This window comes from Amblyomma mixtum, chromosome 1 (genome assembly GCF_055824585.1).
Source record: "Amblyomma mixtum isolate Tamu chromosome 1, ASM5582458v1, whole genome shotgun sequence".
Taxonomy (NCBI): Eukaryota; Metazoa; Arthropoda; class Arachnida; order Ixodida; family Ixodidae; genus Amblyomma; species Amblyomma mixtum.
This window is the reverse complement of record NC_143012.1, coordinates 30888147-30912212: the sequence shown is the minus strand read 5'-3', so window position 1 is coordinate 30912212 and position 24066 is coordinate 30888147. Positions and strand designations below refer to the sequence as shown.

The 24066-nt window shown below is 50.1% G+C and overlaps 2 protein-coding genes across 5 annotated transcripts in view; both read right to left on the bottom strand.

The window, feature by feature from the left end:
- Pka-C1 (Protein kinase, cAMP-dependent, catalytic subunit 1) overlaps positions 1 to 24066 on the bottom strand; it is a 416348-nt gene that overhangs the window by 116240 nt on the left and 276042 nt on the right. Inside the window, exon 1 of one of the 4 annotated variants that reach the window (XM_089547436.1) lies at positions 3607 to 6368. The exons of 1 other annotated variant lie outside the window; for it this stretch is intronic. In XM_089547436.1, the coding sequence (XP_089403562.1) occupies positions 3607 to 3868 (262 nt within the window). In that variant the 5' untranslated portion in view covers positions 3869 to 6368. Of the gene's footprint in view, positions 1 to 3606; positions 6369 to 24066 lie in introns of those variants that run through there. 2 more of the 4 variants (XM_089547432.1, XM_089547433.1) reach the window with 2 other exon arrangements.
- Positions 18560 to 20503, bottom strand: LOC149365949 (uncharacterized). The gene is made up of 2 exons (XM_089579322.1): positions 19277 to 20503; positions 18560 to 18563 (listed from the first exon to the last, which is right to left on the bottom strand). The coding sequence occupies exons 1-2, from the start codon at positions 20470 to 20472 to the stop codon at positions 18560 to 18562; spliced, it is 1200 nt and encodes a 399-aa protein (XP_089435448.1). The 5' UTR covers positions 20473 to 20503.

The following is a 24066-nucleotide window of genomic DNA, read 5'->3' as shown; positions in this document are numbered from 1 at the left end:
ACACGGCACGCTGTACAAAAAAAAAGCAGTTGTCCCACTCGTAGAGCCTTCGGGCGAATGAAAGCAGCTACTTCTATAGTCTTCAAATGAAAAACTCCCTTCCTGATGAGGTAAAGCTTTGTTCTCCAAACATACGCATTCCACGAGAAATTCCTACAGGATTCCACAGATACACCAACACTCTTAAGCCTCTTGGCAATCTGCAGCCATGCGCGACGCAATTTACACGAAACCACGCGAAACACGCAAGAAGGCGAATAGACGCACACATACACACATATGCGCGCATATTTGAGGCATAAGCGAGCGCAAGCGCATTCTTATTGCGTGAGCACTCGAGGCGCGCAGCAGTATAGTGTGACGCGTGCGATATGAAGCCGGGTTTCACTGGGGCCTGCATTTCAAGGGCGAGATTACGACGATCTCGGAGGCCACGAAAAAGAAAAAGAAAGAAATGAAGTAGGAAAGAGAGCACCCGAAAGCGCAAACACACTGCTCTGTATCTTGTTTACCGATGTGTGTACCCAGAGTTGTCACAGAGGGGCAACTTCTCCCCTCGCCCGAATGCGTATATAGCTTTGCGTGCGCTATCTGCTGGTAAGAGTGCAGAGACGGAAGGAATGGGAGGGTCAGAATGAGAATGGGCCATCTCCTCGCGCTGGAGGAGCTCTCAAGAGCGCAAACACACTCGGGGGAGCACACGCACGCACCATTCAGACCACGACGCGTGATGTCAACACCGGGCGCCGCCAGTAGGGAAAAAGATCCACAACATCCGGCCGCATCTCCCGCGGAAACGAGTGTGCGTGTTGTCGAGAGGCCCGTATGCGCCGGCCTGTCAAACTATACGGCGCGCCTTGCGACACCGAACGCCGCAAGACGCTTTTAGGAGCAAAGCGAAGATTCTTTTGCAATGCTATAGAATTTTCAAGCAAGCTGTCACTATACGAGTACCTCACAAAGTCGTGCATATGCTCTGAGAAAAAAGAGCATGAAAAGTGGGGCAGATTCGAGAAAACGACACATTTAAGAGTATTGTACAGTTGGGATCAAAAGTCTCTGGAACGCGGGATCCGCAAACGAAGCCGATAGCTCTATTATTAGCCGAAGCTGGAGTCCACTTGTAAAGGTAAATGTCAAAATTATCTTCTTTCTCCTTCACAAATGTAGACTGCAGCCGGCGACTAATAATATAGCTATTGGCCTCGTTTGCGGATCAAGCGGTACAGAGACTTTTGTCCTCGACTGTACATACATAAACTCGCAGCTTGGCACGTATCTTCTACATGACTCCGAAGCAACTGATTGATTGATCTTACGTTCAAGAGCACCACTGTGGATTTATGAAGCACAGCGCAGTTCAGAAATCGGGATTAATATCGAACACCAGGGGTTCTTTAAATACAGCAATGAAAAGGAGCTGCTGGGATGGAAAGAAGACAGCTGAGCGACGAGTGGAACTCGAATGACAGATAGTAAAAATAAAACGCGCCAAGGAAGGAAAATTCTGGCTGATGGAGGCACGGACTGATGGGGCAGTTCTCTCTCGCAAAGTGTGAGAGAGGGAACGTCCGCGTACCCGTATTTCGGTTTATGATAAAGAAATTCCAGGCAGCCACGATTAATCCGGGGCCCTTCACTCCACGATTACTCCGGAGCCCTTCACTATACAGTGTGCCTCATGGAGGAACAGTGTTTCTGATGGGAGTCATCACATATCGTAGGTTAAGGACGAGCCGCATAATTTTGAATCCGCCTATTCTAGACTGCAATTCAATCAAGATAAGCTCACTAGACAAAACGTGTAACCATTTGTCAAGATTCAGCGTCAATTTTAGGTCGTTACCCGCGAAGTTCCTGGGTAGTGCGATAAATGCGTGGGTGCGGAGGAATTTTATCTCCCCAGAGCCGACGTCAACTTGACTCCCACGTATAAAGGCCATTCATAACAGCACTTATCGGAGCTTTACAACCTCCCCATCACAAGACAAGGGAAAGAAAATACAGAAAACACGCCCGTCCTCCGAGTGGAACGACCTTAGGGCAATTTAAACATTGCGCGGTCACAGAGCGCTGACCTCGCGACCGATATGCACTGTTATACCACCCAAGAGCGCACTGCCATCGCAGGGTCGACGCCTCGAACGAGTTCAAGACCGGTGACATTGCGGCATCGCGCAGCCCAACGCGGAACAAGCGGACTGGACATCTGCAGAATGTGTATTTGCGAGCAATTTCCCGGAATCTCCTGAAAGCTTCTCGTATACCGCACTTATACTGCAGGGATATCGGCTCGAGTGTATCGGCTACCAGGATGCGCCCCCTGGTTCGAGTACATGTCCCATAGGCTGTACACCCCTGGAATGTAGGGCTACGAGGAGTGTTCAATAATATCTGCCTGAAGGGTTCCGACCTTTTTATTAAGCAGTTGAAATGGAAGTTGCTGTGACCAAATGAAAGTCCCAAATGTCCCCCCTTCCCAGGGGCACGTCCATTTCCTGCACGGTTGTGACCAGCAGCAATGTACTTCCGCTTCCGGTGCAGCAGTCTCAGCTGCCGTCGTAGAAGAACGAAGGCGGCCGTCGACGGCGCCAGCGGCACACAGCAACGGTACGTGGCCTCTTCTTCGGGGAGCGATGAGGCCGTATCCTCCCTTCACCTTGAAATCAGCCACAAGTCCGACGGTTCAAGGTCCGGGCTGCGAGGTGGGTGAGGCAAAACAGGTCCCCTCACTTTTCTACGACGTCGGCAGTGTCTAGCCCACCGGAAGCGGAAGTAGTACATTGCTGCTGGTGGGGACCATGCAGGAAAGCGAGGAGCCCCTGGGAAGGGGGACATTTCAATCGTTCTTCTGAACGGAAAGTTTTTCATTTCTGCCCCTCAATAAAAAATTGCAACCCAGGAGAAGGAAAGCTCATTGAACGCCACTACAACGGGGCGCCTGCGTTGCAAGATCACGGTATGCCAGTCTCGCACTCTAAGGGCGGGCGGTATGAATTGTCTCACAACTGAGCAGGAAGGTATACAGCTGGCGTCACCGAATTACCAGTCGCAGATTCGCAAAGCCACTCGTACATTAGAAAGCCTCGCGACTAGCCAGAGTACCATGGCTGTGTGGCACTACGCCGGGCTATCGCGTGTCTACCCAAGTCACAAGCGCAGGACGTATACAGTACAAGAAACATCCTCACTCGAGAGATGTTTCGGGAATTCATACCCTAGTTCGCTGGCGCCCAGCCGTATAACTCCGCTTCAATGAAATAGATTGTGAGACAATTCTTTTTCTTTTTTGCGGACATCATTTGGACAGACCGCTCACGAAAACAACAAAACCAAAAACGTCCAGTCCGGGCACTGCTATACGCGGAACACACGCCTTCGGCCATCTTTCTAAACACCGAGTCCCAAACAACACACAAACACATGTCCAGCGGCGACGACTGCGAGAAAAAGCGGACCATATGGAGACGACATCGAGGCCGCCACTATCCATCAACGAACCACTGGGGGAATACACTGGGGATCACTGCATTCCTCTCGCACAACCGGGGAAACCACGGAGCAAGCAAGAAAACACAAGAGAAACGGGCAGCTGGCGCCTCTTACACCGAACGGAGCTCTGCGTTTCCTCTTCGGAGATCTCGGGCGAGCTCTGGCTGGTGTTGGCGACCGATGCGCCGCTGGGCGAGACGATCTGCTGCAGCCCGGTCTTCTGCTGGACCGGAGCGGAGGCCTTGGTCAAGGGTGCACCGGGCGATGATGATTTCTGTACGACAGCGGCGTGGGTCGCTGCAGCAGCCGGCTGGACTTTTGCCGGACCCGCCGCCAGCTCGGTCTGCTTGTTCTTGCCGCTGAACCATTTGCGCATCTTGCTCACCAGGCTGCCACCGCCGCCGGGCCGGCCGGGCGAGCCATGGCGATGGCCCTGCCGCCGCCCTTCGGCGGCAGGCTCGAGCGTTCCAACGGCCAGCGCGCCTCTTTCCACCTACTCTTCTTCCTCTTCTTCTTCTACCCCCTCCTCGCCACTGGGGGCGCTATGCGACACAGATCCCGGCCTTCTTCTTCCACCACCACCCCGACCCTTCCTTGATGCGCACCTCCGAAACGGGCTGAGGGTAAAGGGTCACCAGCTGCGCTATGTGGCACTTCAGAAGACTTCTTTTTCTTTTGTCTGTTTCCTTTTTGGAGTTGACGTTTTCCTCGATGACGCAGGGCCGACTGAAGTCGTCTTTTCCACTGCAGCCGCCTCTCGCTTCGTTTTTCCTCCTTGCGCGACACGAATCGCGGTCGTCGTCGGCGCCTAGCGTTCTTGGATATGCGCGGCCACCACCACCGGAACGGGCTGGGGCGGAGGTCTGGTCGCTCAAGAATCCCAAATGAGGTGTCTCCTCGCAGTCCCCGACGTGCGCACTACACGAGCCGCCCAGATGCACCCGGGACAGGCACGGCGTGTACTCTCGAGCACGTCGTCGTGTTCCGCAGGAGGTTTCTCTTTTGCTTTGTCCGAGTCTATCCTCGAGTACGCGCGTCGCTCAGAAAGAGGGCTAACGAGAGCGTCGTCGGCAGCAGCACCACAGCTCCTGGTGGCGGAGGACGACTCTTTCCAGAAACCTGTCCGGCGGCGGTTGTGCCCGCGGGATGTTTCTGCTAGCTTCGCAGCGGGGAGTCGTGTTTTTCTCTTTCGTCGACCGTGTAATGCGAGGAGCTTTGTGCACTCTGTTGAAGTTCGGCCAAAGGCGCAGCAATGCCTTCGCTACTTGGCGGATGCCCGGACAAGGTCTGGTGCGCGGCCAAAGACCTCGGCGCCTCGGGCGACGACGACAAAGAATGCTCGCTCTGCAAGAGTGGACGGAAGCGGCTTCGAAGACGACCTCCTTAGTTCTAGGTCTCGCGAACACGTTCACCGGAGGTTCCTTGGTGGACGGCACAGGCACAACACACACCCACGCACGCACAGGCACAAAACTCTTCTTGAGCGCACAGCACAAATCCAATTGGTGAGAGCACGGCACGAAGATCACTTGACGCCGAGCGACGCACCGAAGTCGACCAAAACGTCCACTGAGCGCCGGTACACTGTCTCGTCAAACAGCAGCAACTCTGTCGCCGAAGACGATGGCGACTTCGCACGCGAACACCGGGGTCCAGGGAGGAATCGCGGAACGAGGCGCGATTCGCCGGACACGCCTCACACGCAACTCCGCCGTTTCTCGGTCGCCCAGACCGCGCTCGCTACGGGATTCGACACAAAGGCGCGGAATCTTCTTACTCGACACAATCGCGCGATGTGTGCCGAGCACAGCAGCGCACGCACTCGCGTCGTCGCAGCGGGAGGAGGAGGAGGAGAAGAAATGGGAAAGAGGGACAGCGGGGGGGGCCCTCCGAGAGAAACCGCACCAGTTAGCAGCGGCGGCAGCAAACACAACCGCAGAAGCAGCAAAGAAATCCCCGGGCCGTCGCAGCAGCCGTAGTCGTCAGGAGCGGTGGCGCGGCTGCTCGGTATAGTACACGTATACGCCGGGATGCCGCCCCGAATCCTAATGGGGTGGCGACGCCGATAAAGTTCGCGTCTCTCTCACCACCGCCGGGCGCGCCGATCACGCCGCGTGCAAGCGGGTGAGCGAGCCGACGAGGTGAGCCGCTCTCTCGAGTCAAGGTTAGCTTCAGGTACACACACACACACACACGGCCGCTCGAGTAGAAAGCGAACGGCGACGGCGGGACGTCCCCTCGAAGCAGAGACCACACTCGACTCCTCTCTCACACTTTCCCTCAGCGCGCAGGGTCCGCACACTTTCTCCTCGCCTTGAATCAACCCGGGAGAGAAGAAGCTCGAAGAGCAACGGTGGAACGCGTTTTACAGCCTCAAGGAACCGTGGCTAGGAAAACAACAACCCGTCGCCGATCAGACCGCGAGGGTCGAATGGGGGGTGTCTTCGCTTCGGTCCGGAGCGGCGGCCGTTCTTCAGGTCCAGCCGGCAGCGAGCGTGGAGGAAAGACGCTTCTTCGTCTCAGCGGGCGGTCGCGGCGCGGGCAATTCCCCCCCGGAGGAAGGCAGGAGGCAATCAGTCTTGTTCGTTGCAGGCAGGGCGCGCGCGCGCTCTCTTGTGTAACTCCAGCGGGTCCAGCGACAGCACGCAACGCTTATCGGAACCTCGGCGTCGGTAGCCAATGGCGGCGTCGCCGATCGGCTAGCGGGGGCGGGGGACTCGAACAAAGGGTCTCCTTCGCGACGGAGGCTGCGACACGCTGCCGCGCGTCCACGATATATACGCGACACGGCAGATGGGCGCGCGCTGCTTGCCATTTGTGGGCGAGCTAGAAGAAAAACGCTGTCTCCGATGCGCAGTACAATGTGCGTGTCTGTGTTTACACAAGGCGCAGGGAGAGGAAAAGGAGCAGCGCTTTCTCTGGTGGTCGTGGAGAAAGAGAAAGAAACACGAAACGATCCAGCGAGTCTGGGGACGACAGAAGCAAAGACGCAAAAATTGTTCTTCGCCAGAAGCAAAGACGCAAAAATTGTTCTTCGCCAGAAGCAAAGACGCAAAAATTGTTCTTCGCCAACGACGCAGCGTTAGAACACCATCTGCCCGTGTCGCCCGTCACGTGTTGAACACAGACACGCCTATGCGTGTCAAATCGGAAACGCGGCTGGAAGTATTCTCCCTTCGTTAGTGCGTCTCTATCCAAATGTAACGCCGGCACTGTATAGTGCAAGCGGGTTTATAGTTTTTTAAATCCATTACGTTAATGTTCTACGTTCTGGTCAGCAACAAATCTTGGTCTGTACATTTTCTTGTTTCCGAGGTATTCGTTGAGCGCGCTAAACAAAAAAAAAAGAAGGCAAGATCGGAAAACATGCGACAAGGTTCTGCTGTAACTTTTAATGCGTTTGATTCCCAAGTGCTATGCGCCTCTCGAGGACATATACGACTTGCGAAGCCACGTTTTATGACCCGAAGCTCTTTCTGGCAACCGGCGACACCAAACACCGACGCGAAAGCGTGTTGCCACAGAGGTATGCGTTCTTACGCGCAAGAGCGACGTCAAAGACAAAAATGAAGAAAAAATGCATCAAAGCGAGAGAGAGAGAGTGAGACTAGTGGTAAGGCTCGGTAGACGTATTGAGATGCTCCGTCGCGAACCTTCGCGAGCTCTAGCCGTCCTTGCTCAGCGCAGGATCTCAGTACCTCTACGCGAAGCACTTAACGACCCGGTCGGTATATACGCCGCGAAGCTATGCATAGCATCCGCACCCGCAAGAGCATTTACCGAGTTTTTCCACACTTAAGCTGCACTAATCCCGGCCTGTATATACGACCAGCTGGTTGCTTCTACTACGGCTTCAAACAGCGCGAGGACCGTATAGCAGTCATGAAAAGCAAATTTGCAACTAAAGGGCTCAGAAGGACTAGTCACGTCAAGCCCTGGCCGGTATTGTTTCCAGTAGAATAGGGTTTGGTTTGGTTTATGGGGTTTAACGTCCCAAAGCGACTAAGGCTATGAGAGACGCCGTAGTGGAGGGCTAAAAACAGTCTACGGTGCACAAATGCTTCGACAACATTTGCATTCTTCGAGTAGCTTAGGTACCACATTCAAGAACAGTTTACAGTGCACAAATCATTCGACAACCTTCTCTTTTGAATCGCCTAGGTGCGAAAAGTGTTCCTGTGACGAGTAACATCGAACCTGAACCATTTCTTCAGTTTACATACGGTGCTGCGTAGGCCCTTTCGAATTATCATGAGTGTGTATTTCAAGTACTACAAGCAAAAAAATACAAGAGTGAGACGCGTATTATTCAGTTTCCTCACACCTTCCCATTTTTTAAGAGAACACGAGTTGTCTGTGCAGTACATCAACGGTTTCCTTGTTTTTCGTCGGTCCTTTTGAAACTCATTGGCCCTCACTGAGAGCGTGTTTCATTTCCGTCCTTCGTTTTTTTTTTTTTTTTTGCAGTTCGACACGCGTGAAAACCCGCCATCGAAAGTGTTTTTCTGTTTGCCTGTACGCCAGCACTCCACGGTGCTTTCGCGGAATTTCTTTTCAGTTTTTTTTTCTAGGGAGAAGACGTCATGTTGCCTACCAAGCAGCTTTTCGCCTGCAACATTAACAATAACCTTTATTGCGGATTTCATCTGAAATAAACTTAATTCAACTCAACAAATTCAACAGGCCAGTACCACCACCAAATGACTGGCGCCCCCGACTACGCGGGAGTTACGTGTCACTCTAAACACGAGTACTCCTATATGGGAGTAAAAGGGAGTAAATTGCAAACTGTGGTGCGCTTGAAGAGAGCTTACTCCCTTTTAACTCCCTCCTGTTTAGAGTGATATCACCGAGTGCGTCGCCCGTGTCGGTGCCCCAGAGGCGGTGAACACCGAGTATGGGACACGCAGCGACGCGAGGAATGTCGTAACGCCAGCAGCCGCTACTTTCACTTTCCCTTGACAGCGATTCCGCAAAACGAATGTGGGCGGACGAGGACGATGCCTACACACACACACACACACACACACACACATGCCGGCTTGTTACGCCACTTGTGACGAGTAGAGTGCGGTCGGTATCACCCCCCCCCCCCCTACCTCCTTTCCCTTTCCCCCCAGTCGGCGCACAGACGCATTCCAACGCGAAGCCAGAGGGGCATTTTTCTTGCACACTTCAGCTACAGCTCTCCGGATTGCTTTTACCGCACAACGCACGCAAAGTCGACACGCCTCTGTCCCTCCTCCCCCCCCCCCCCCCCTTTCTTCTCTAGCTTGGTAATAGTAAAGGAGAGGCTGGTAATTAGTAAAATGCTAGGCGAAGGCAAAGCACTGCGGTTCTTTCTTTTTTCATTCTTTCAATTTTTCCTTCTTTCCTTCTTTCTTTCCGCGGTGGCTCAGTGGTTATGGTGCTCGGCTGCTGACCCGAAAGACGCGGGTTCGAACCCGGCCGCGGCAGTTGAATTTCTTTGGAGGAGAAATTCTAGAGGCCCGTGTACTGTGCGATGTCAGTGCACGTAAAAGAACCCCAGGTGGTCGAAATTTCCGGAGCCCTCCACTACGGCGTCTCTCATAGCCTCAGTCGCTTTGGGACGTTAAACCCCATAAACCAACCAACCCTCTTTCTTTCCTTCTTCCTTTCCTTCTTCCTTCGTTCGTTCGTTCGTTCCTTCCTTCCTTCCTTCCTTCCTTCCTTCCTTCCTTCCTTCCTTCATTCATTCATTCATTCCTTCCTTCTTTCTACGTTCTTTCGTTCGTTCGTTCCTTCCTTGCTTCGTTCGTTCTTTCGTTCATTCCTTCCTTCCTTCTTCGTTCGTTCCTTCCTTCCTTCCTTCCTTCCGTTCTGTACTTGGCTGCTTTATGCCAAAGAGCGGAACCGTTGCGTACGCTTTCTTCTAAAGAGTAACGTTAATATTGCCACGCGCCTAACGCGCCGCGCGGCCTCCGCGCTGAATCGAAGACGACGACGAAGCGGCGGTGGGCTCTCGTGGCGCGCTTGTTCTGTTTTGGTGTCGTGGAAGCTGGCTCCATAATTAAAAGAAGGCTCCCGGTCTTGGGTTCTTCCCGACGTCTACCTTCACGGCTCCTCTGGTCGTGACACGTGGCTCCTCTGGTCGTGACAAGGAGTCGGCTGGGCAGAGTGCACCGCGACCAATGGTGCGGTGTAAGGCGAAGGCCCAGGAGATGGGGCCGCGCGGCGCACGACGTCCGCGTACGTGACTGGCTGGACAGGAGTCGGGTACGGCGCGGGATCGTATGGGGTCGGTTGCGGCGCCGGCACAGCTGCAGCGTCTTGTGCCCTGAGTGCCTGTCGGACTTCCTCGCGGATGACGCTGGTGACGGAATCGACGCGAGGGGCAAAGGTGGCTTGAAGGTGCTGCAGCTCCTCGCGGACCACGGAACGGATGAGTTCGCGAAGGGAGTCCGGATTCGTCTTGGGATCATGGTCGAACCGGTCCAACGTTGATAGAGTCGACGTTTGGCGCAGTTCCCGGTCGTACTGATGGGATCTTTGCCGCAGCAATTTCTCCATGTGCACGGCGTCGGCCAGGAACTCCGCGACGGTGGTGGGCGGGTTCCGCACGAGGCCGGAAAAGAGCTGGTCTTTTACGCCGCGCATCAGGTGCCGCAGCTTTTTTTCTTCAGGCATGGCCGGATCGGCGCGATCGCAAAGACGCTTCACATCCTCGACGTACATGGCAACACCCTCATTGGGAAGCTGAATTCGAGAGGACAGTGCACGCTCTGCGCTCTCCCGGCGGTCGCTGTTGGCGTACGTACTCAGGAGCTGACGTGGAAAGTCCGGCCACGTAGAGAAAGTAGTCTCATGGTTTTCGAACCACGTTCGTGCAGAGTCTTCAAGGCTGAAGTAAACGTTACGCAGCTTTGTAGCGTCGTCCCAGCAGTTAAAGGTCGCGACCCGTTCGTATTGAGCCAACCAGTCTTCGGCATCTTCAAACAGGTCGCCGTGAAAGGGCTTAGGCGTGCGTGGAGTCTGAAGGGTGAGATAGGTGGGGCTGGCTGCAGGGACAGTCGTAGGCAGGGCGGGCAGTGGCGTCGCCATGAGTGGAGTGGTAGTTGAAGGCGCGTTGACAATAGGAAGGGCCTCGGGGGACAGGCCACGGATCCTCCGGCTGGCACGATGGACAGGGGTGGTCACAAGAGGCGGACGCGTCGAGTCGTCCTCAGGAGTAGGGAGCATCGGCCGCACCTCCACCAGTGTCACGACCAGAGGAGCCGTGAAGGTAGACGTCGGGAAGAACCCAAGACCGGGAGCCTTCTTTTAATTATGGAGCCAGCTTCCACGACACCAAAACAGAACAAGCGCGCCACGAGAGCCCACCGCCGCTTCGTCGTCGTCTTCGATTCAGCGCGGAGGCCGCGCGGCGCGTTAGGCGCGTGGCAATATGTAGCTGCGTGCATTTTATTACCCCATTTTTTAAATTTAATAAAAATTTTATTTTTTTTACAACCTCAGTAATTCTGCACTGCGTTGTCTCTGCTAATGAATATGCTCGATTTCTTTTTTCCCGGCGTAGAGAAATACTTCCAATAGCACGAGGAATGATCACTTCGCACAAAAAGACGAATTTTTCGGGTATTTCTTTACTAAAGTTGAAAATGTCTTTGTGATATTATATGCCAAGAGGAAATTATAAAACAGGGAAAAGTGTGTTCGATACACACAACTATAGAGTTATCGTTAACAGTATGCTCAAACTTTGTTAGTGCAGTCCATTATATTAAAGTGAGTGCTCTATAGGACAGCTTATTCTTTTTTACTCCTTATTGTTTAGAGCGAGAGATCTCCTGGATTTAATTTGTTACAGCAATTTTAATAGTTATATGCAGTTGAAAAATATTAAACATTCACTGCAGAAAGATAACCGCATTTTTTTACACTTTGTATATATTCTGATCAGACTATCAGTTAGGAGAGCGCCATTTTCCAGGGATAAACAAACTTTTTTTCTGCAGGGCGGCCAGCGATGCGACGTGTATATGCGTTGTATTAATATTTCACGAAAAAAAAAACAAACAAACACGAATTGCTCTATCATATCGTTAAAGTTGTTGATGTCCTAAAAGATGTTCCTACCGGAATGGCCAGCCGAAGCCAACCGCTCATCAGATCAATGTACGTCCTCTTTAATAAGTAAGGACCGCTGATCTACCTCGCCTCACGAGGTTCAATTATGCAAGTGATAGAAAAAAAAGCCAACAGCCCTCAAACGTATATATCTTTTTACAAACTAGTAAAATACAAACCAGTTTAAGGAACTTCATGAATTTTTATAAGAGTAATTGGACACATGCTTCTGCAAGGACACCCGCCGAGGGCAGCAGACCTCTCGGCTCGTAAAATCGATGCGATCTTGTGTCACAGGAAAGCGCGGAGCCACACTTGGGTACGCAGACACGTCAGCAAGCTAAGCGGGCGCGCAGGACGATATAGTGATGCGAGCAGATGCTGACAAGAAAGAAAGAAAGTAAGAAAGAAAGAAAGAAAGAAAGAAAGAAGGAAAGTAAGAAAGAAAGGAAGAAAGAAAGAAAGAAAGAAAGAATGAAAGAAAGAACATCCAGCTGTATACAAGCTGTAAAGCTATCCTTAGACAATCAAAGGGCTTATCAAAGTCCTTTCTGGTCCTGACGTCACGAGTTTGAATCAAGTGGCACGGGAAAATTTTCAAATTGTATTTTCTCAGCAATAAATAAAACAGCCAGAAGAGAGTCAGATAAGCTATTTTTACCAAGAATAAAAATCAGGTGCAGTTGTCTTAAGCGCCCCTTTTAGGTACACTCTAAATGCCAATACACCTATATGGGAGTAAAAAGAGGAAAAGCTGCCCTCTGGTACACACCACTTGGCCTATATAGGAGTAAAGAGAGTAAGCTGTCCTCTGGTACGCACCATTTTGCGTATATGGGTGTGAAGAGAGTAAGCTGTCCTCTGGCGCAGACCCATTAGGTGCACTCTAAACACCAATGCAGCTACCTATATGGGAGTAAAAAGAGGAAAAGCTGTCCTCTGGTGCACACCACTTTGCCTATACGGGAGTAAAGAGTGAGTAAGCTGTCCTATGATACGCACCATTTTGCGTATATGGGAGTGAAAAGGGAGTAAGCTTTCCTTTGGGGCACACCCTTTAGGTACACTAACACCAATATGTCTACATGGGAGTAAAAAGAGGAAAAGCTGTCCTCTGGTGCACACCACTTTGCCTATACGGGAGTAAAGAGTGAGTAAGCTGTCCTCTGATACGCACCATTTTGCGTATATGGGAGTGAAAAGGGAGTAAGCTTTCCTTTGGGGCACACCCTTTAGGTACACTAACACCAATATGTCTATATGGGAGTAAAAAGAGGAAAAGCTGTCCTCTGGTGCACACCACTTTGCCTATACGGGAGTAAAGAGTGAGTAAGCTGTCCTCTGATACGCACCATTTTGCGTATATGGGAGTGAAAAGGGAGTAAGCTTTCCTTTGGGGCACACCCTTTAGGTACACTAACACCAATATGTCTATATGGGAGTAAAAAGAGGAAAAGCTGTCCTCTGGTGCACACCACTTTGCCTATACGGGAGTAAAGAGTGAGTAAGCTGTCCTCTGATACGCACCATTTTGCGTATATGGGAGTGAAAAGGGAGTAAGCTTTCCTTTGCGGCACACCCTTTAGGTACACTAACACCAATATGTCTATATGGGAGTAAAAAGAGGAAAAGCTGTCCTCTGGTGCACACCACTTTGCCTATACGGGAGTAAAGAGTGAGTAAGCTGTCCTCTGATACGCACCATTTTGCGTATATGGGAGTGAAAAGGGAGTAAGCTTTCCTTTGGGGCACACCCTTTAGGTACACTAACACCAATATGTCTATATGGGAGTAAAAAGAGGAAAACCTGTCCTCTGGTGCACACCACTTTGCCTATACGGGAGTAAAGAGTGAGTAAGCTGTCCTCTGATACGCACCATTTTGCGCATATAAGAGTGAAAAGGGAGTAAGCTTTCCTCTGGGGCACACCCTTTAGGTGCACTCTAAACACCAATACATCTATGTGGGAGTAAAAAGAGGAAAAGCTGCCCTCTGGTACACACCACTTTGCCTATATGGGAGTAAAGAGAGTAAGCTGTCCTCTGGTACGCACCATTTTGCGTATATGGGAATGAAAAGGGAGTAAGCTTTCCTTTGGGGCACACCCTTTAGGTACACTAACACCAATATGTCTATATGGGAGTAAAAAGAGGAAAACCTGTCCTCTGGTGCACACCACTTTGCCTATACGGGAGTAAAGAGTGAGTAAGCTGTCCTCTGATACGCACCATTTTGCGCATATAAGAGTGAAAAGGGAGTAAGCTTTCCTCTGGGGCACACCCTTTAGGTGCACTCTAAACACCAATACATCTATGTGGGAGTAAAAAGAGGAAAAGCTGCCCTCTGGTACACACCACTTTGCCTATATGGGAGTAAAGAGAGTAAGCTGTCCTCTGGTACGCACCATTTTGCGTATATGGGAGTGAAAAGGGAGTAAGCTGTTCCCTGGCGCACACCCTTTTATGAAAGGGTGTGCTTACTCCCTTTTCACTCCTTTCTGTTTAAAGCGTACGACGCATGCGCATCTGGCTTCGTAGACCCGATTCGCGGTTCTCACTGCCCTCGCCACCACAGCGCTCATCGATTTCACAGAACGTATGCCCTCGGGGTTTCGCTTCCGTGTGCGATGTAGAAACACATGCTGAGCCCCGTGCATATATGCTGGCGATTACGCAAGTTTACAGAGGGATACACACGATCGATCCAAAACAGGCTCAACGCATTAACTCGCCTTCGGTCTCAGTCGCCAACACTCGAGTTGCAGAACAGATTCCGTGCCTCCGCAGATAGTTGCTCGAGGTATTTGGCAACGAGTCTCTGCTCAGCGCCGCTGAAATTAGTAAGACTTGCGTGTTACTAATTTAACGCATAAAGACCAGTCTTGCCAGCCTGCAAACGCGACGCAAGTTGTCCCGACTGTGCCTGTTTCGCGCATTTTGTCGTGCCTTGTCGCCTCAGAAATCAATCGCCACCCCGGCTCACCGAATCTCCGGCCGCATTAGCGACTATATGGTTGTTCATTCGCCACAATCCCGAACGGCAAAGTATCTCCGCTCCTATTCGTGCTGGCAACCATCGAACATAACGATCATCCCAAAAGCGTCATGCACCGCTCAATAATGCTTCACACTTCGCAGTGGCCATCGAACAACTTTTCTGTCAACTTTGTGCCAGCACAGACGTTAAGCCTTCTATGAGGCATAGTAAATGAATAAATAAACAAATAAATAATAATAGCTCCGCCTAACCCAACCTACCCTATCTTACCTTACAGTAAACAAAAAAAAAGAGTAAAGAGGGAGTAAGCTGTCCTCTACAGCGCTCCCTTTTATGAAAGGGAGTGCAATAGAGGACGGCTTACTACCTTTCTGCTCCCATGTAGGCGTACTCGTGTTTAGAATACCCAATCTAACCTAACCTAATCTAACCTATCCTACCTTACACTAAACAAAAAGCAGTAAAAGGGGAGTAAGCTATCCTCTAGCGCAGTCCCTTATATGAAAGGGAGTGCAATAGAGGACGGCTTACTCCCTTTCTGCTCCCATATGGGCGTATTCGTGTTTAGAATACCTAATCTAACCTAACCTAATCTAACCTATCCTACCTTACACTAAACAAAAAGCAGTAAAAGGGGAGTAAGCTATCCTCTAGCGCAGTCCCTTATATGAAAGGGAGTGCAATAGAGGACGGCTTACTACCTTTCTGCTCCCATATGGGCGTATTCGTGTTTAGAATACCTAATCTAACCTAACCTAATCTAACCTATCCTACCTTACACTAAACAAAAAGCAGTAAAAGGGGAGTAAGCTATCCTCTAGCGCAGTCCCTTATATGAAAGGGAGTGCAATAGAGGACGGCTTACTCCCTTTCTGCTCCCATATGGGCGTACTCGTGTTTAGAATACCCAATCTAACCTAACCTAATCTAACCTATCCTACCTTACACTAAACAAAAAGCAGTAAAAGGGGAGTAAGCTATCCTCTAGCGCAGTCCCTTATATGAAAGGGAGTGCAATAGAGGACGGCTTACTACCTTTCTGCTCCCATGTAGGCGTACTCGTGTTTAGAATACCCAATCTAACCTAACCTAATCTAACCTATCCTACCTTACACTAAACAAAAAGCAGTAAAAGGGGAGTAAGCTATCCTCTAGCGCAGTCCCTTATATGAAAGGGAGTGCAATAGAGGACGGCTTACTCCCTTTCTACTCCCATATGGGCGTATTCGTGTTTAGAATACCTAATCTAACCTAACCTAACCTATATTTCCTTAAACTAAACAAACAGGAGTAAAAAGAAAGTAACCTATCCTCTAGCGCACTCCCTTATATGAAAAGGAGCGCGATGAAGGAAAGCTTCGTCCCTTTCTATTCCCATGTAGGAGTATTCGTGTTCAGAGTGTACCGTAACCGAACCTATGTACCCTCTCACCCCGGTTATAGCTCCGAATGGAGCTGCAGTATGTAAAAGTAAATAAATAAATAAACCTAACCTGTACATCAGTGGGTGTGTAACGCGCATGCGCGAACCGCGGCGGCGTCCTCAAGGAGACCGCGTTGGAGGAACGCAGGGGAGACGCGACGATAAGCTAAAACTCGCTAATGACGACGACAATTTAAGGTTTTGCGAACCGAGACGAACTGAGTTTCTCGCCCCCTTACTTTACACGTGGGGAGCGCTTTCGTCTTACCGAGGCAACGGCGCATGAACGAAGGCCCACGCAAACAAATTATTTCTGGTAAACTTGACAAAAAAAGAAAGAAAAAATATCGAAGAATTCCTGTTCCGGGCATGCTTCATATATCACACGGACGGCGGTGAAATGCACAAGCAATGCGCGGAGCATCCAACCAGCACGCAAAGGATGTGAGTGGAATGCAAAGAGGGGCTTTTTTTGCTCAAAGCCTTCCTCCTATGTTCAGCTTCGAGAACCACTTTTCTTTTCAACAGGAAAACTTGCCTTCAGCCCACAAGTTCTCAGCCATATATATATATATATATATATATATATATATATATATATATATATATATATATATATATATATATATATATATAAGGCGCGCGGGAATTCCAGTTTGTTTTATTTCTCATGTTTCAGATGTGACACGCTCGGTCAGAAATTCTCTTCCAGGTCACGTCGGCAGCACGCGACACTGCACAAGAAGCGCCTAAGGGCGAACTTGGCTCAGCAAGTGTTTAGGGCACGTAAATTAGCATTGACACCGCAGCGGCGCATCCTGATGATTAAGATTAAGCTCTATTAGTCGGCTCTGGTGTTCGGCGCCGCTCGTATTAGCGTACAGACACCACAGTGGCAAACGGTGAGATTAGATACCTCCTCGTGATAAGTGTCTCGGAATGCAGTTTACATAAGGCGGGCGTTGCCGCAGTCTGAGCAATACGCGCATCACCATACAGCTTTAGATTTCTCCAAATTAAGTCTCATGGTTAAAAAAAGGGAAGTGATTAAGCGTCCTTCGACAGAGTAGTAAACAAAGCCTCGGCTTCTATGGCACAATAGTCAAAGCGAAATTATTGCAAACGATTTACGTTATTAAGGGACGAAACCATCGTATGTACAGCCTTTCTCCATGTTTTTTTTTCTCATTCATCTATAACGCACAATAATGTAAACTTTAAGCAGAAGGTCCTATTTCCAAGACTGTATATTGGAATTTCAGAGATTCCAAGCCATTATTTTTTTTTTTCTGGGTGTGTTTTGAATCGCCATCACTTCAATCTCTCTAAGGTGAGGGGGGGGGGGGGGGGGGGAACTATCATTATCGCTCCTCCAAAGCTTATAGGAGTTGTTGGGATTTTGTTTCAGAAGGTGTTGGCTGCCCTAAAGTCAGGGTGTAAAGGAGCCCCCCCCCCCCCCCCCATCTCCCCTCTCCCTATACAATATCACTCGCAAAGAAAAAATGGTCCCGCAGCGAACCCAGTGGCGTGTATATTTTTGACATGAGCTGTACATGCTCATGTACAGCTCATCTATCAACAGTCAGCTATCGCGTTGCCGTAAGCGACTACACAGACATCGGTAAATAAGGAACACCTGACGAAGTGCATAAGAGCATTCAGAGGAAATTGACCCACCATTCCACACTTCTGCATCCTTGAAACCGTAACTAGCCAAGAAGCGTTCGCCGTTTAAACACGAATTCTCTAAACCACTAGATTGACAGCGATGAAACCAACAGGGCGTGCGCTTAATTCGGTGCGATTATATTTTTGTTTTATGCGCTCGCACTGAAAGATGGGCTTGAAATCTCACGCATATATCAGTCAATATCAATCGGTCGATCAGTCACGCCAGAATAGAGTGCACTGCCACCGCCATTTGAAAGAGGTTCCGGAAAAATTTTCGTCCCGCTTTGATTTTGCCGCAGCCATTTTGAAGCCACTTTCCATTTCGTTTTTTAGTCACCACAAAAATTGCGGCTTCCACAATTCTATCTTTTACCTTACGAAAGGACGGCGTACGTGTAACGCCAGCACAGTGACAGCACTTTCCATTCCGGTAAGCAGTAAACAAACAAGTTCCCCAAGCCTTCCCGCCAAATGACATCCGCATTATGATCCCTCTGCCGACGTGTCAAGTCAATATGACCTGTAATAAAAGGAAAAATGCTGATCCAAGTAAAGCATTCCTTTTAGCCCCGCCGGAAGTGCCCGCTGTCGGGTTATATAAGCAGCAAAAAGCGCTGCACGCTGTGTGAACTTCGCGACCCCCCCCCCTGCTCCTACCACCAACAAGCAACTGAATCGCTCAAGTCGCGGTATAGATATCGATCACTTCGGACAGGGCAAAAACAAACAAGGAGTACAAAAGGGAAACACAAACACACACGAGCACGATTTCCCTTGAACTTTTCCGCCCCTGTTTATACAGCACACCCACGCCCTTGAAGAAGAAGCCACCGATCAAAATTCCTCGCGTCATGCCAGGATCGAATCTGCCGCCCAGGGAAATCAACTTCAGCTACACACAACACAGGCGCGTAGATGTTCACAACGGTTTGCCTCTCCAAGATGCCCGCCGGGTTAACACTTGTCAGAAACGAAACAATGTAAAAAGAAAAGCAAAGGAAAGGGAGAACGTGGGTTAAAGAAAGAAAGAATCTAGGAAGGAAACTAACTTGTCCAGCCTCCAACCACGTCACTGGAAAGTGTTTACACATACACGCACAAGACGAGCAGGCAAACGAACAAAGCAAACACAACGGAGGTCTGCCCGTCAATCTAGCGCCTGCAACCCCTCCCCCCCTCCCCCCCCCCCCGTTCTACCATCCCCCCTCCCTTTTCCCTCCAGTTCCCACGCATCCGTGGCTGAAAGGCGTGGGCGTTGCGCTGCCGCCGGTCGACCACGAACCACCACCGCGCCATGAACGATGCATGAAGGCGTGGGCCGGAAGAAACGTATTTACGCGGTAGCCGATGCGTTCGACCGCGCCTGGCTTCCCATCTCGGCGTTGAGTGTATGTATTGATTGTAAAACATTTTATTCGCCGGGAAGAGCTTGGCAAGAGGTCGCGTTAAGTGGTCGAGAGTACATAGCCCTCAACGACTTTGTCAGCCCACTCCACCGCCAAAACTTGCGTTCTGGGGTCAGAGCTAGCCAGCACGGTCTCCCACCGCTCGAGAGAAGGAGCTGTAACTAGATCACCCGGAGGTGGCTCTATTTTGCAGTCCCACAGTATGTGATCGTAGGTAGCACGTTGGCCACAGTGTTTGCAGTTTGGGTTGTAAAGATCTGGATAAATGCGCGCGAGGAGTGATGGGGTGCGTATCGATCTCGTCTGTAGACGACGCCACGTAACCTCTTGTTCTTTACTAAGTCTTTTGTCTGGAGGGGGGAAAATTCTCCTCTCTAGTTTAAAATGATTGGTGAGATCATGATATGTGATCATGGAGTCCTTCGTGAAATTCAGGGAGCCAGACTCATCCACTGCCCGGTCGACGAAACCTCGGGCTTTATTGTGGGCTGCCTCGTTCCCCGGATTCCCCGAATGGGCTGGGACCCATATCAATTCGGAATAATTTGGTGAGAATTTGGTTGCGTTAAGGATTCTAAGGGAGGTGTTTGTAATTCGCCCTTTAGCGAAATTATTGATACCCATTTTGGAATCGCTGAAGATGATGCTTCCTTGGGTATGCGCTAGGGCGAGGGCTATAGCCGCCTCTTCTGCCGTTTCAGAGGATTTCGTTTTGATTGTCGCCGAGACGATGTGGTCACCATTCTCGTTCACAACCACAACCACAATTGCAAAGGCATTGGTATTTTTGTATTCTGCTGCATCTACATAAAGTGTTCCAGCGCACTGTCTGTATTTGTTATGTAAGGCTTTGGCTCTTGCTTGTCTTCTACCCTCATGGTGTAAGGGGTGCATGTTTTTGGGGAGTGGTTTGATTAGTAGGGCCGTCCTATAGTCGCGGGGTAAGTCTACTTTAGCATCGTTATTCGTAGGTTGGAAGTTAATTCCGAGCCTGGTAAGAATACTCCTGCCAGTTCTGGAATTGGCTAATCGCGCTGTTTGAGCCATTAAATGGGCTTCTTTCAGTTCATTATAGGTGTTATGTATTCCTAACCTCATAAGCCTTTCAGTTGAGGCATTTAGTGGGAGTCCTAACGCAGCCTTATAGGCCTGCCGTATCATACTATCCAATTTGTCCTTTTCTGCTTTCGAAAATTTGAGATAAGGGGTGGCATAGAGTATCCTGCTTAGCGCAAAGGCCTGCACTAGTCGGCATAAATCTCTTTCCCTCACCCCTTGTCTGCGGTTAGCTATGCGGCGGATTAATCGCGCCGTCGCTTCTACCGTGCGTTTTAGCTTAGTGAGTGTGTCAGTATTCTTTTCATTTGTTTGTAAATACAACCCCAGTATTCTCATGGTCTGTACCTCTTTGACAGATCGTCCATTAACATAGACGTTTATTTGCGGGGGGGTTGTCGTGGTACGCCTACCTCTTTGCTTACGACGGATCACTAAAAGTTCAGATTTTTGCTCAGAACAAGTGAGGCCGGATTCCCATGCGCATGCCTCAATGATGTCCACTGCTGCTTGGAGTGTGTCTTCTATGTAGCCTTCGCATCCTTTGGTTACCCAAAGTGTGATGTCATCTGCATAGAACGTGTGATGTAGGTCTGGTATTTGTGCCAGTTTGGGGGGAATTTTGATGAGGGAGAGGTTAAAAAGGAAAGGGGACAGGACGGAGCCCTGTGGCGTTCCTTTACTTCCTAGTGTGATTGGGGCGGACTCTATTGTTCCGACCGTTATCACTGCTGTTCTGTTAGTGAGGAAGGATCGGATGTAGTTGTACGTCCTTTCTCCGGGGTTGATTTCTGACAAGTTTGTCAAAATGGCTTTGTGGGTGACGTTGTCGAAAGCTTTAACAAGGTCTAAACCCAATATTGCTTTCGTTCCTGTTCCCTCGTCAGCTTCAATTATGTCCTTGTTAAGCTGCAAGAGTATGTCCTGGGTAGATAGTTGGGCCCTGAATCCTAACATTGTTTCAGGTAGGAGTTTCATGTCCTCCGCATAGTTTTGGAGCCTATTGAGGATGACATGTTCCATGAGTTTGCCTAGGCATGATGTTAATGAAATTGGGCGTAGATTCTCAGTGCTGAGTTTCTTACCCGCTTTAGGAATAAAAGTGATTTTCGCGTGTTTCCACTCTGGTGGTATGTTGCCTGCATGCCAGTATTTGTTCATAAGGTCTGTAACCGCCGCGATCGACGTTGCGTCTAAGTTCCTGAGAGTCTTATTTGTTACTTTGTCTGGTCCTGCCGCAGATGTTGTCCGCAGTTTTCCAATTGCGTACCAGACCTCTGCGTCTGTGATGTCTGCGTCTAAATTTGGATTAGGAGTCCCCCGGTAGTCTGGTTGTGTGGTACCATCATCCGTGTTTAGATAACGTTCTGCTAGCTCTTTGATTAGGTCTTCAGTTGTACCCTCATATTTATGTATGAGTCTGTACAGTTGACTTTGTTGCACGGGACGTGTTTGTTCTGGGTCGAGCAGGTGTCTTAGAAGATGCCATGTCTTCTTATTTCCGAGCTGTCCATTGACGCTTTCACATATTTGGTTCCATTGTTGTGTTTGGAGAGTAAGTGTATGTTCCTCGATTCGCCTCTCGATTTCAGCGATCTTTTTGCGTAGTCGCTTGTTGTGTTTTTGCTTCTTCCAACGTTTTTGGAGGCCTTTTTGTGCCTGCCACAGGTGTAACAGTTTTGAGTCTGCAATCTGCTCCTCCTTCTCAACTGGCACCACAACGCTAGTGGAGCTGACATCCTCATTCAGGGAGATAACCCAGTCGCTAAGGTTAGAGATCTCCTTTGGAGCTGTTTTGTCGCGAAGTTGCCTGAACTTGTCCCAATCCGTGGTTCGTATTTCTTTTGCTTTGTTTTTAAGTTTTGTCGTGGGGAAGGTGATGCTAAGGATGAAGTGATCACTACCAAGGTTTTGCCCGGTGTTGACCCACTTTGCGTCCTTGACGTTTTTAGAGAGGGATAAGTCTGGAGATGTGTCGACACATACACTGTTACCCATGCGTGTGTGGTCGCTCGGGTTGTTTAGCGTTGTGAGCCCTAGTGACTGTATGATTTGCCAGAGCAGGTTCCCTTTAGGAGTTGCTTTGGTATATCCCCATGCTGGGTGTTGAGCGTTGAAGTCTCCCACAATTATTAGTTGAGCCCTAGCAGCCAGCTTTACTGTGTTTATCAACAAGTGTGGGAGTCCATTGCCTTTGTTTCTGGGCGGGTTGTATACATTAAGGATGAAGAGATTTGAGTCTCCTTTTTGCCTTGGTACTATTTCAAGTAGGGTGTAATCTTCTTCCGAATCATTTATAAAATGTTGAATTGCGGTGATATTTCTATGCACCAGAGTGGCTGTGAAGGAGCCGGCTGCGTTACTAGTATCATAATGAGGTGGCAGATATGCTTTATAGCCTGGCAGTGTAGCCCTGCCGCTAGCTTCTTGCAATGCAATCACGTCTGGGGTTGTAACAGACGGTGCTTGTTGGATGTGGAGCTGCAAGTGGGCCCGCTTGCGGCGGAAGCCTCTGCAGTTCCATTGCCAAATTTCAAATTTTTGGCGTGGTGCCATGTTGGGTTATAGATGGTTGTGGCGTCGTGGACAGATCCAAGATGGGGGGTAGGCGGGCCTCGATAGTTGTAAGCCTATCCATTATTTGCTGCATACACGTGGCTATTTGGGATACCTGTCCCTCTAGTGTTGCAAAGCGAATATCTATCTCAGCAAATTTGGTAGTAACGAGGCCTTGGAAGGTTGCTTGTTCTGTTGATATAGCGCTAGTTCTCTCTGACAGAGTATTGATGTCTGCCCTGAGTTTGGTAGGCGCTTTCGATGGCTGCGGGGTGTCGGCTTCCGAAGCCTCGGCCTTTCGTTTGGATTCCTCGCCTTCTTTTGTAGGAAGCGGTCTTTTAGTTGCTATTCTGGCGTCTGTGTCCGTCGCGTTATGGGCCGAAGACTGGGACGCGGTGGAGGGAGTGTGGCAAATGGCGTCTGTTTCCATCGCAATATTGGTCGAAGCCTGGGACGCGGTGGGTGGCGTTCTAGCCGCAGTGGCATTGTGTACCTGATGCGCTTGTAACAGGCGTTTAATGTCAGCCAACTCTTTTTTAAGGCTGGCAATTTCTCTGTCTCGGGATTGTAGTTGTATCTGAAACTCCTTCTCTCGAGCGTCAATAGATTGGGAGGCCTCTGCTGGCCAGCTCACCTTTTTGTTGGAGCGGCTATCGCTGCGTCCGCGGCTCGAGCTTCGCTTGTCGTTCCCTGCTGGGTTCCCCAGGGGCGGGAAGGAGCTGGAGTTGTTCCGGCTGTGGCTGCCTCCTTTTCCGGTAGCACCCTGTTCCTTCTTCCTGGGCCTAGACTGGTGTCCGTGTAGTGATGAGTCGTTGTCCCCTTGCTTGGGTGCCTGGTTGCCATGGGGCGTTCCTTGTTTGTTCCTGTTGATCAGCCGGAATTTGCAGTTCCGGCTGCCTGTGTTGTGGCCCCCGTTGCAGACGATGCAGACGGGTTGGCAGGTTGGCTGTTCTCCCTCAGGTGGAGGCGAGTGATTTTCTCCGCAGCGGCGGCAAAGGTTCGTTGTAGGTTTGTAGCAGACGTCGGCCCGGTGTCCTACCCTCCTGCAGTTGTAGCATACTTCATGTTGCTCCCTGAAGGGGTGGACCCGAAAGACGCCGCACTGATAGATTACTTGGCTGGGTAGCTTCTTTCCAAAAAAGGTGATTTGTATTGTTCTGGACTGTCCGATCCTTCGGGCATCCACAACTTCTATTCCTTCGTTTCTGTTTCCGAAGCCTTGGCGAACCGCTTCGGGCGAGTCTCCCGCGTAGGCGTTGTAAATGACCCCTTTTACCGAGTCTTCGGGCGCCGCCACGTACGACGTAACGTTGTAGGTTTGACCTTGGAGGTTCAGTTTTTCAATCTTGGCGTATGCAGTCGCCCGTTGACGATCGG